Source organism: Pollachius pollachius (genome assembly GCF_949987615.1).
Source record: "Pollachius pollachius genome assembly, chromosome: 3".
Classification (NCBI taxonomy): Eukaryota; Metazoa; Chordata; class Actinopteri; order Gadiformes; family Gadidae; genus Pollachius; species Pollachius pollachius.
This window is the reverse complement of record NC_136936.1, coordinates 50,884,133-50,896,056: the sequence shown is the minus strand read 5'-3', so window position 1 is coordinate 50,896,056 and position 11,924 is coordinate 50,884,133. Positions and strand designations below refer to the sequence as shown.

The 11,924-nt window shown below is 54.2% G+C and overlaps 1 protein-coding gene across 1 annotated transcript in view; it reads right to left on the bottom strand.

Annotated features, from left to right (window-relative positions):
* Positions 1–377: 377 nt before the first annotated feature.
* LOC307073911 (disintegrin and metalloproteinase domain-containing protein 23-like) overlaps positions 378–11,924 on the bottom strand; it is a 19,519-nt gene continuing 7,972 nt past the window's right edge. The window contains exons 7-20 of the mRNA XM_079733866.1: positions 11,750–11,837; positions 11,394–11,442; positions 10,664–10,763; positions 10,169–10,240; positions 9,706–9,792; positions 9,354–9,434; positions 9,100–9,150; positions 8,260–8,323; positions 7,983–8,088; positions 7,279–7,398; positions 6,253–6,421; positions 5,567–5,678; positions 3,495–3,585; positions 378–740 (exon numbers count right to left, since the gene is read on the bottom strand). Of these exons, the coding sequence (XP_079589992.1) occupies positions 695–740; positions 3,495–3,585; positions 5,567–5,678; positions 6,253–6,421; positions 7,279–7,398; positions 7,983–8,088; positions 8,260–8,323; positions 9,100–9,150; positions 9,354–9,434; positions 9,706–9,792; positions 10,169–10,240; positions 10,664–10,763; positions 11,394–11,442; positions 11,750–11,837 (1,236 nt within the window). The 3' untranslated portion in view covers positions 378–694. The remainder of the gene's footprint in view (positions 741–3,494; positions 3,586–5,566; positions 5,679–6,252; positions 6,422–7,278; positions 7,399–7,982; positions 8,089–8,259; positions 8,324–9,099; positions 9,151–9,353; positions 9,435–9,705; positions 9,793–10,168; positions 10,241–10,663; positions 10,764–11,393; positions 11,443–11,749; positions 11,838–11,924) is intronic.

The following is an 11,924-nucleotide window of genomic DNA, read 5'->3' as shown; positions in this document are numbered from 1 at the left end:
GGATGAGGGAGGGGAGAGAGGGGAGGGGGGGAGGGAGGGGAGAGAGGGGAGGGGGGAGGGAGGGGAGAGAGGGGGGGGAGGGATGAGGGAGGGGAGAGAGGGGAGGGGGGGAGGGATGAGGGAGGGGAGAGAGGGGAGGGGGGGAGGGATGAGGGAGGGGAGAGAGAGGAGGGGGGAGGGATGAGGGAGGGGAGAGAGGGGAGGGATGAGGGAGGGGAGAGAGAGGAGGGGGGGAGGGATGAGGGAGGGGAGAGAGGGGAGGGGGGGAGGGATGAGGGAGGGGAGAGAGAGGAGGGGGGGAGGGATGAGGGAGGGGAGAGAGGGGAGGGGGGGAGGGATGAGGGAGGGGAGAGAGGGGAGGGGGGAGGGAGGGGAGAGAGGGGAGGGGGGAGGGGGGAGGGAGGGGAGTGAGGGGAGGGCGGGAGCGGCTGCAGTTCTACGCCACTACCGTGGAATTTGTTAAAATGTCCGCTATATCTTTTATCCTCTTGTGTGTTTTTTTTTACTTCAAGTAAATCTTACGCCGAAGGTCAGTCCGGCTGGCCCCGAGCCAGCCAATGGGAAGCCTCGTTGAGGATGAAGAGGAGCAGGGGGAGGGGGAGGAGGATCCCTCCCTACTAGCGCCACCACCTCCTGTGGGGGGGGCGGGCAGAGGAGGAGCAGGAGGAGGAGGAGCAGGAGGAGGTGGCGGGGGCTAGATGGCCGAGGCGTTGGGGTCGTACCGCCTCTTCTTCACATTCCTTCGGTCGTCGTGGCGATGGAGAGAAGACAGGTAAAGAGATAGTTAGCGGTTACGGTCACATTGGTGTGTGTGTGTGTGTGTGTGTGTGTGTGTGTGTGTCAGAGTTAGTCTAACTAGGACAAAGTAACCACTCTCATCTCTTCAGGTGTGCGGTCGAATGCGTCCCCTAAAACAATTACATTATGCTAATTAGTGGACAGGTAGATATTTAATAGAAAATACATTTAAATTATGACATTTAATTCCTGTCATAATTGACAGATTTTAATTATCTCGTAGCTTATGTAACTACTCATAGTTTCCTAAACTATGCGTGACAATTTTTATGAAAATCGGAAGACGATGAGAATATTTAAAGATTGTCCTGATCCAGCAATGTCTGCAAGCATCCAGAGGTTGGTCTTCAAAGTGACGTGTTTTTTTTACATATCTACATTTAAATGGTGATGTTCAACTCTAAAGATCCTTTTCCTTTGGTTTTCCAAAGGAAAATTATGATGGATAGAAATGGAAAATTTAGTTTTCCTTTTCTATCCATCAAAATCATCAGAAATTGATATTCAGTTGAAATTCAATTGAAAAGTCCAAAATGTACCCACGATATCCCCATGGGGAACATATGATGAGATCTGGTTTGAATGGAAACCATGATCCTTTGTAGGAATGTTGCATCATGTGATCCCGGACCTCTAACAGAACAGCAGGATTCCCGCTCAAATGCACACTTGCAGACAATCCTATCGTTGTGCTTTCACAAGATGAACACACGACACATCTGTGTTACCATTGGACGAGGGGATACAACCATCTGGGAGGAGAAAGTCAACATAAATGTTCTTCTAAAGAGGAAGGAAAGAGGGTATATACAATAGATATGTATGCATATATAATATATATACACATATATACATATAAATACACAACATATGTACAACAACCACAGAGGCAGCCGCAACCCACGGACACGAGCACAACAGTGGGGACGACAACGGCCATTGCACCAGAACAACAACAACAACAACAACATCAACAACAAGGGGTTATGGGTAACCTCCCCGTTGGGTGGCGTGTTGTGGGCTGTCTCTATCAGTCAGTCATGCACCTGATGGGCCGATAGCAGGGCCGTGGAGGCTGCCACTAGCGCTGCTGGGCGGTGGACATGCAGTGCAATGCGCTGTGTCTGTACCAGGTCTGTGAAGCAGGCAGCAATGTCAGCTGGTGTGGGTGGGGAGGAGGAGGAGGAGGAGGAGGTGGAGGAGGGGGGGAGGAGCAGCTCCCAGAGTCCTCCTCTGCTCGAGGGCAGAGTCTGGTCGTCCGAGGCGGCGACGCGGCCGGCCGTGGCGCAAAGGCAATGGCCGACAAAATGGTCCTAGCTCCTTTTATCGCTCACTTTCTCGCTCTCTCTTACGTTCTCTCTCTCTTACATTCTATCTCTCTCTCTCTCTTACGTTCTCTCTCTCACGCTCTCTCTCTCTCTCTCTTACATTCTATCTCTCTCTCTCTCTCTTACGTTCTCTCTCTCACGCTCTCTCTCTCTCTCTCTTACAGTCTATCTCTCTCTCTCTCTTACGTTCTCTCTCTCTCACGCTCTCTCTCTCTCTCTCTCTCTCTCTCTCTCTCTCACCCTCGAGCAGTGGTGTCATTGAGAAAAAGAGGATGGTGATGAAGGCAGTGAAGAGCATGGAGACCCAGGGCTGAGTCCTTCTGGGCGGGGCTTAGCCGTAGTGCAGTGAACCAACCATTTTGAAATCAACAAAGTCAGCATGCAAAAAGAAACCATTTCCCTATCGCTCGTCTCTTCTTAGTTTCTTTTCTTTTCATGGTGAGTTTCTTGGTGGCATGCACTACTGTCAGAGGTCAGTGTTCGGATAAGAGTTGTTCTGGTGTTTCAAATGTGTAGCACCCCTGATGCACAACCCAACAACAGCAACAACAGCTAACTGCGTGGGGGGGGGGGGGGGGGGGGGGGGGTTAATGCATGAGCTAATCCATGTAACGTTGAATTGATCCACGGTGATAATCTAGCGATGCAGAAACTGTAACTGGGCTATAGCTATGGGGAGTAGCTCCACGTTTCAGAAAAAGGAGATTACAATGTAAACATGGCATTGTTGTTTATTGTATACAGAACATTGGTGAGGCAGTCGGCTCTTCTAGGTACAGGTTGCAACATCTCCGCTGCTTCTAAACATCCTGGTTGGAAGCTTACAGTGCTAAACATGCGCATACAAGCTCAGAGCTCTAGCCAGCCCTTCAGTTTGAGGTCCTGCTGCAGAGGTACACGCCCCAGTCACACCTCGGAGCGCGGGCTGAGATAGCTCCATCAATCAGTTTCAGATCCAACTCTCCGTGTGCGTACGGTCCTGCTATAGCACCAGTGGACACCACCTAGGACAGTCATGTTGCTTTAACGCAGGCCAAGACATCTCCCGTGTTGTATAATATGATGGGAGATTCAGAGCACTCTTAGCTCACCGCACCTCACTATTATGTGACCCTAATCCAAACTGTAGATATCAGTGTGGGTTCTGTCTCTCTCTCTCTGTTTCGTGTCTGTATGTGTGTGTGTGTGTTTGTGTGTGTGTGTGTGTGTGTGTGTTTGGGGGAAGGTGTGGCTGTGCGTGCATATGCGTGCGTGTGAGTGTGTGTGCGCCTAGGCCTGTATTCCGTAGCAGGAGCTCAAACGCTGGTGTCTGGAAGCAGCAGGGATGCTAGAGTCACGGCAGGAGAAGGCATGCGACGCGTTGCTTACTTAAAACCCCATCCGGTCCCACCAAGCACTATGGCCGCCACCAGGATAGCCCCGGCGATGGAGCCGATAATGAGATTGGTGGCACTGGGACCTGTGGAAGGGTTATGGTGGGGGGCGAGGGGGGGGTGGTGAAGGGGGGGGGGGGGGGGGGGTTGATGGATGGGAAGGGGGGGGGGGGAGGGAAGACATGAGTTGCCGTACTTACTCACTTATCGATCGGTAACACGCAACACTCCGAACAACGAGCACCTCCACACAGACGGACAGGAAACACATCATAGGTCAAGGAAACAACAGAACCCCATTCTCAGCGGGGTCGGGGGGGCATGCGGGCGGGCCTCGCCGTACTGGGGTTCTAGGGCGGCGGGGGCGCTGGGCTGGGACCATCGCAGGGGAACCCGGGTCTACGTCACTGGAGGTCGTGTTGTAAAGTGTCGACGTTATCCGAACCGTTTGTCCGGTTCGACCGGGAGCTACAGATCGGGGCGTCGGCAAAGCAGCGGTCTCTGACGCACTGCCGGTGACCCCAGTGTGTGTATCTAGTGTGTGTGTCTAGTTTGTGCGTGTGTGTGTGTGTGTGTCTTTAGGAGTCGGCCTTCTGCTAAAGACCTTCTGCTAAAGGACACTCAGACCAGACTGTCTCCTACACCTAAATGCCCCACATGCCCCAGAAGGGAGAGGATCACAGGAACCACCACATGAAGACCAGGAGGAGGAGGAGGAGGAGGAGAGGGGGAGGAGGAGAAGAGGGAAGGGGAGGGATACTGAAACGCGCTGGAGATCAGAGGGAATAACAACGGGATAAAAAAAGAGGGAGGGAGAGAGGGAGGAGGAGGAGGAGGAGGAGGAGGAGGAGGAGGGATCCATTGACCAAGTCGCACGACACTGAGAACAACCAATCACATGACGGTTATATGGTCACCACCAGAAGAGAAACACACGGGAAACACAAAGCCACCGAGACGCACACAGGCGGGCCCCGGCCGGCCCACGAGGCACCAGGACCATGAGTGGGAGGAGAGCCGTGAGAGGGTAAAGGTGCTTACTCTATGCCCCACCCCGCTCCCCCAGGGCCAGAGCGGCCCCTGCTACCGCCCCTATCAGGCTGTGTGTGGCCCCGCTCGCTGTGTGGAGGGAAAAGCAGCGTTATTACCATCACCCCGGCAACAACATCACAACAGCAGGCGGCTGCGCCGGAGAGAGATGGAGGGGGGGGGCACCGAGACCTCGCCTCTCTCTGTCTGTCTGACTGACTGACTGTCTGACTGTCTGTCTGACTGTCTGACGGCTGGTCTATCGATGTGTCTGTATGTCTGACAGTCTGTCTGTATGTCTGTCTGTATGTCTGAATGTCTGTCTGTCTGTCTGTCGGTCTGTTTGTGCAAACAGTCAGACAGACTGTTTGTCTCTGTTTCTCTGTCAGATTGTCTGACTATCTGTCTGTCTGTCTGAAGGCTGGTCTGCCTGTCTGTCTGTCTGTCTGTCTGTCTGTCTGTCTGTCGGTATGTACGACTGACTGTTCGTACATACCGACTCTCACCTGCCTGTTTCTCTGATCTGTCTGTCTGCTCACTTGGCTGACTGCGTGTCTGCCAGCCTGTCTGTCCGCTTGGTGGACGGACCCTCACACCCCACTGACGTATCACTCAAAGTCCCGCTACGCTAACTTCCTGTTGAATCCTGTTAGCATCGCTAGCCTCCCAGAGCTAACACTCATGACGTGAACACAATACACAGTGTGTGTGTGTGTGTGTGTGTGTGCGTGTGTGTGTGTGTGTGTGGGGGGGGGGGGGGGGGGGGGGGGGGGGGGGCTAATCACAGAGGGGTCCTGTTCATGTACGACAGACCGGACCCCTGAGAGGTTTTAGTCAGCGCTCCGCTCCCGCCTCGGGTCAATCCTCCGTTAATCTACAGCCGGGACGTAATCATACACAGAGTGTGAGGACGGGTCATTCTAATGTTGGCAGTGTGGATGACCCGTGGGCTGAACGGGATGGGGGCGGGTCGGGGGGGGGCTCTTGGGCCTATGTGGGAGCGGACGGGCGGCGGCGGAGCGTGCGGAGGAAACCAACCCTTGGGTCCTTCGTCCTCCGTGGCCTCGGGTTCTTTGGGGGGGTCGGGCATGCTGCAGTCGGTGCCGGCCCAGGTGGAGTCGCAGGTGCAGGTGGCCTCGTTGTTGCACACCTGCAGAGCGGGACACACACACACACACACACACACACACAGGTGTGGAGTCAGGGAGTGAACTCCCTGAGCGGACACCGCTGCCCCCGCCCACCGGGGGGCCTGTGGTACTGAGATCAGCCACTAGGGGGCAACGTTGCGCCGTGTCACGTGATTCAAACGCTGAGGAGAATTAAGGTTTTCTCCCTAAACGGAGACACATTTAGCGCTTTGAGTGTGTGTTTGTGTGTACATTTGTGGGTGAATGCTTGTGTGTGTAGGCCTGTGTTTGTGTGTGTGTCCGTATGCCTCTGTGTGTGAGTGCTTGTGTGTGTGTGTGTTCATATGCTACTGAATGTCTGTGTGTGTCTGTGTCTCTGTGTTTGTGTATGTGCATATCTGCTGGTGTGTGTGTTTGAGCATATCCCTGTGTGTGTGTTTGTGCATGCGTGTGTGCGCGTATGTGCATACGCGCGTGTGCATATGTTTATCTGCGTTCATGTGCGCATATGCGCGTGTATGTGTGAGTATGTGTGTGTGTGTGTGGCTGTGTGTGTCTGTTTGTGTGTGCGTGTGTGTACAGGAGAGGACTCACCCCATGGGCGGAGCACACCTGTGTGTTGGGCCCGACGGGGCAGGTACTGACGTTGAGCGACTGGATGGGCAGACACTTGTGGTCGAGGCACATCATGGAGGGGCCGCAGGGCGAGCCGTCCTCCACGTAGCCCAGGTCCGTCTCATCGTCCAGGAGCACGTGGCCTCCGCTGCACACAGCCACACAGAGAAGGAGGGGGGGGGAGAGAGAGAGGGGGAGGGAGAGAGGGAGGGAGAGAGGGAGGGGGGAGAGAGGGAGGGAGGGGTAGAGAGAGGGAGGGAGAGAGATAGAGAGAGAGAGAGGGGGGGAGAGGGAGGGAGAGAGAGAGAGAGGGGGAGAGAGGGGGGGAGAGGGGGGAGGGAGGGAGAGAGATAGGGAGAGAGAGAGGGGGAGGGAGAGAGAGGGAGAGAGAGGGGGGAAGAGGGGGGAGAGAGGGGGAGAGAGGGAGAGAGAGAGAGAGGGGGGGAGAGGGAGGGAGAGAGGGGGGGAGAGGGAGAGGGGGAGGGAGGGAGAGCGAGAGGGAGAGAGAGAGGGGGAGAGAGAGAGAGGGAGGGAGAGAGGGGGAGAGAGAGAAAGTTCATACTTATTATTATTATAATATATACCTTACCTTTTTACTTTTTATTTTTATAACACTGTTTATGTTATTGTTCACCTGCTTTGGCAATGCAAATGTATATTTCTCATGCCAATAAAGCTTTTTTGAATTGAGAGAGAGAGAGAGAGAGAGGTGTAGCGAGAGAGAGAGAGGGAGAGAGAGAGAGGTGTAGCGAGAGAGAGAGGGAGAGAGAGAGGTGTAGAGAGAGAGAGAGGGAGAGGGAGAGAGGTGTAGAGAGAAAGAGAGAGAGAGAGGGAGAGAGAGAGGTGTAGAGAGAGAGAGAGAGGGAGAGAGGTGTAGAGAGAGAGAGAGAGAGAGAGAGAGGTGTAGCGAGAGAGAGAGAGGGAGAGAGAGAGAGAGGTGTAGCGAGAGAGAGAGAGGGAGAGAGAGAGGTGTAGAGAGAGAGAGAGTGGGAGAGAGAGGGGTACCTGCAGTCGACGAGCCTCCCCTGGTGGTTGAACGAGGTCGGGGTGATCTCTCCCTTCAGCATGCCGATGCGTGGACTCTGACCGACGTTGGAACATAGCAGGTATCCACAGAATACATCACTGCAGACACAGAAGGGAGACACACTCTGAGCCTCTCAACCCTCAAAAGATAACGTTATAAAATAAAAAGGTCTGCTGCGTGCCGTCCTGAAAAGATTTGCCAGTTAGGAACTAAATTGACTCTTAATAAATAGAATTAGAATTAACATGGATGGATTTGGTCTGGATATTTGGTATGCATTCGCTTTATGTAAAGGGGACATATTACACCACCAGGTGTGAGTGTGATTAGCCCTTACGAGCCGTTTTGATAATCTGCGTCTTCTGACATCACTAGTGAGCGTGTCCACCTAGATGTGTGTCACGGACAGATCAGCCTACCAGCCTTCCCAGAGGACTGAAGAAAACGTTGCTCATCTATCCGTCACACATCTAGGTGGACACGCCCACTAGTGATGTCAGAAAACGCAGATCATCAAAACGGCTCGTAACTGCTAATCACACTCACACCTGGTGGTATAATATGTCCCCTTTAATGGGTACAAATTGTTTTTCATGGACATCATGTATATAATGTTACATGTTGCACGATGCAATACAAAATGGCTCCAGTAAAAGAACTAGTTTGAGGGTGTGTGACTCACTGCTTGCTACACGGGGTCCACTTCTCTCCGTCCCGCCCACAGTTTCCCTTCTCCGTTCCCTCCGTGTTCAGCTTCTCGTAGCAGAACTTCTCCGAACCGCCGGCTTCTGCTCCAAACAGCACAGCACACGCAGCACATGATACAGGCTCCGCGAGCTCCACGCACGGCAGAGAGCCCTACCTCACGGCCCAGGTGGGGGGACCCAGTCCACGGTCCTCCTACCAGGGCCGATCGGGGAACTGAACGGGTGACCAGAAATAATAAAGGAACGACGTACTTGTCCCCCAAATGTATTTACACTGGTTCTCCCTCGTCTTGCACTCTCCGCTGTAGCATCGTCCCTGTAGAGAGAGAGAGAGGGAGGTAGAGAGAGAGAGAGAGAGAGAGAGAGAGGTAGAGAGAGAGAGAGAGAGAGAGAGGTAAAGAGAGAGAGGTAGAGAGAGAGAGAGATAGGGAGAGAGAGAGAGAGAGAGAGAGGGAGGTATAGAGAGAGAGAGAAAGGGGGAGAGAGAGAGGGGGGGAGAGAGGGAGGTAGAGAGAGAGAGGGAGGTAGAGAGAGAGAGAGAGAGAGAGAGAGAGAGAGGTAGAGAGAGGGAGAGAGAGAGAGAGAGAGAGAGAGGTAGAGAGAGAGAGAGAGAGAGGGAGGTATAGAGAGAGAGAGAAAGGGGGAGAGAGAGAGGGGGGGAGAGAGAGGGAGGTAGAGAGAGAGAGGGAGGTAGAGAGAGAGAGACAGAAAGAGAAAGGGGGAGAGAGAGGGGGGGAAGAGAGGGAGGGAGAGAGAGAGGGGGGAAGAGGGAGAGAGAGAGAGAGGGAGAGAGAGGGAGTTAGAGAGAGAGAGGGAGGTAGAGAGAGAGAGAGAGGGAGGTAGAGAGAGAGAGAGAGAGGTAGAGAGAGAGAGAGATAGAAAGGGGGAGAGAGAAAGGGGGGGAGAGAGGAAGGGAGAGAGAGAGGGGGAGAGCATAAAAATAGAATTTCAGAGAAAGGGAAGAGATTTAGAGAAGGAGACGACAGAAAGGGGAGGAAGTGGGCTGAGATACTGCAGTGAATGGTTGGACCGCCCCTTCCTGTTGTATAGCGAGGCGACCCATGTGACCGCAGCGGTCCGGTTGATCTCTACCTGGTTCAGATGGCAGTTGTAGCCGTCTTGTTTGTGGAGATTAGGAGGACACTACAATGAGGAGATAAGGGGAGAAGACAGGTGTAAACCAGTAGTAAACCAGGTGTTAACCAGGTGTTGAGGTGTAAACCAGGTGTAAACCAGGTGTTTACTAGGTGTTGAGGTGTAAATCAGGTGTAAACCAGGTGTAAACCAGGTGTTAACCAGGTGTTGAGGTGTAAACCAGGTGTAAACCAGGTGTAAACCAGGGGTACCTGTCCTGAGTCCCCGGAGCAGGTCTCTGAGATGTCACAGTCGTTGACCGCGTAGCGACAGCTGTAACCTCGTGGGAAGAACTGAGCACACGCACACACACACACACGCACACACACACACACGCACCCACGCACGCACACGCACACACACACACACACACACACACACATACATGACATCATAGAGCGTGAGTGAAGACGATGAAGGGACACATGATGAAGCTAGGTGGGCGTTCACAAACCCACGCCGGGTAAGACCTGGATGGTCCACCCAACACGGCTCTGGAAGCTCACCCCGTGTTGAGCGCCAGCGAGGTTATGAATGAAAGGCTGAAAGCTGATTGGTCCTCACCAGACAGGTGTTGTTGCAGCAGGGCCCGTCGCTGCAGTGGGCCCCGTTGGCCAGAGAGCACTTCTTGCAGCACTCCTTGTAGCACTCCTGGGGGAGGAAGAGGAGAAGGGGAGGAAGACGAGTCAGTCTCTAGTCAACAGGCAGCGCAGACAGCGTGCTGTCTGCACCGCTAAGCCTAGCCCGGAAAAACCTCAGCTCCACCCTCCTCTGCCCTCTTCTACACCCCCTACCCCATTGAGACGGTCTCTGGGATAAGCTGAACTAATACAATGGTCTTGACCGTGGATGTAATGGTTTCCAGTTCCAGGTTGGTAATATCGAGATGAGACATGTTTTTCTCGTTGGTTCCCCGGTTGCTTCTTTGTATGTTAGAGTTGCTCGAGGCAACAAGTGATCACTCCCCCCCCCCACCACACCTGAATAACAGACAGAATGTGTGAATAAGTGTAAAGAGAACACTCACAGGTCTGGATCCACAGTCACACTCCTCCCCCACCTCCACGAAGCCGTTGCCGCACTCTGTGGCCTCGAAGAGCTGCAGACAGACGGGGGTTACTGCACAGCACGCCCGGCATAGCGCTGGAGAAACACCACCACCACTGCTCCACCACCACCACCACTGCTCCACCACCACCCCCACCACCACCACCTCCACCTCCACCACCATCACCACCACCACCACCACCACCATCACCACCACTCCCAACACCACGTCCACCACCACCCCCACCAACACCACCTCCACCACCACCCCCACCAACACCACCTCCACCACCACCCCCACCACCACCCCCACCACCACCACCTCCACCTCCACCACCATCACCACCACCACCACCATCACCACCACTCCCAACACCACCTCCACCACCACCCCCACCACCTCCACCACCACCCCCACCAACACCACCTCCACCACCACCACCACCCTCATCCCGCAGCCCGGGGCAGACCTCACCTTGGTGGGCCTGTTGAACAGACATGAGCCTCCCCCCTTCAGGAGGAACTCCTTGTAGTCGTTGAGGCTGCACTTGGAGAACTTCCGCGTGTGTTGGACTCTAGAAGAGACAGGAGAACGTGTGTTAGACTCTAGAAGAGATGGAAGAACGTGTGTTAGACTCTAGAGGAGACTGAAGAACGTGTGTTAGACTCTAGAAGAGATGGAAGAACGTGTGTTAGACTCTAGAGGAGACAGGAGAACGTGTGTTAGACTAGAGACAGGAGAACGTGTGTTAGACTCTAGAGGAGACAGCAGAACGGGTGTTAGACTCTAGAGGAGACAGGAGGACGTGTGACTACTGTCCTGAACCTGTTGGACTCTAGAGTACAGAATAACATCCTCCAGTGATGGTATCAGACACCTCCATCCCCAGACTGAAGCGCCCTCTGACCCCCCAAGGCCCGGATATACGGTCCAGGCCCCTTTGGGTTCTGTGATTATCACATCTTGTATCAGCTCTCCAGACAAACCGAGGAAATGACCTCAGAGACGTTTCGTTCCCACGACACAAGGTCATGGGAAGGCTTCTCCATTATCAGCAGGGGGCGCAGACCGACCGCAAAGGACGCTGGAATCGTCCTGATCTGTGTGTGTGTGTGTGTGTGTGTGTGTGTGTGTGTGTGTGTGTGTGTGTGTGTGTGTGCGTGTGCGTGTGTGTGTGTGCGTGTGTCGTTGGACATGGACGTACCCTGTGTCTTCCATTATGCACCCGGGCCAAGAGTCACAGCCACACTCCTCTGGAAACACAAAGATAAAGGAGAGGTGAGGAGGGGGGGGGGGAGAGAGAGAGAGAGAGGGGGGGAGAGAGAGAGAGAGAGAGATAGATGTAGGGGTGGGGGGGAGAGATAGATGTGGGGGGGAGAGAGAGGGAGGGGGAGAGAGAGAGAGAGGGTGAGAGAGAGATGTAGGGGGGGAGAGAGAAAGAGAGAGGGGGAGAGAGAGAGAGAGATAGATAGATGTAGGGGGGGGAGAGAGAGGGAGAGAGGGTGAGAGAGAGGGGGGGGGAGAGAGAGAGATGTGGGGGGGGGAGAGAGAGGTGTATACTTCTCCTGGCCGTGGGGTCCCACTGGATGCCCAGGTTCTGGGCCAGGCTCTGGGCCAGCGACAGCGCCATGGACCAGGTGGATCCATACTGTTGGTTGAGATCACACACATGTTGCCCTATTTACCACTATACCTTAAGCACACATCCACAGTGTGTGTGTGTGTGTGTGTGTGT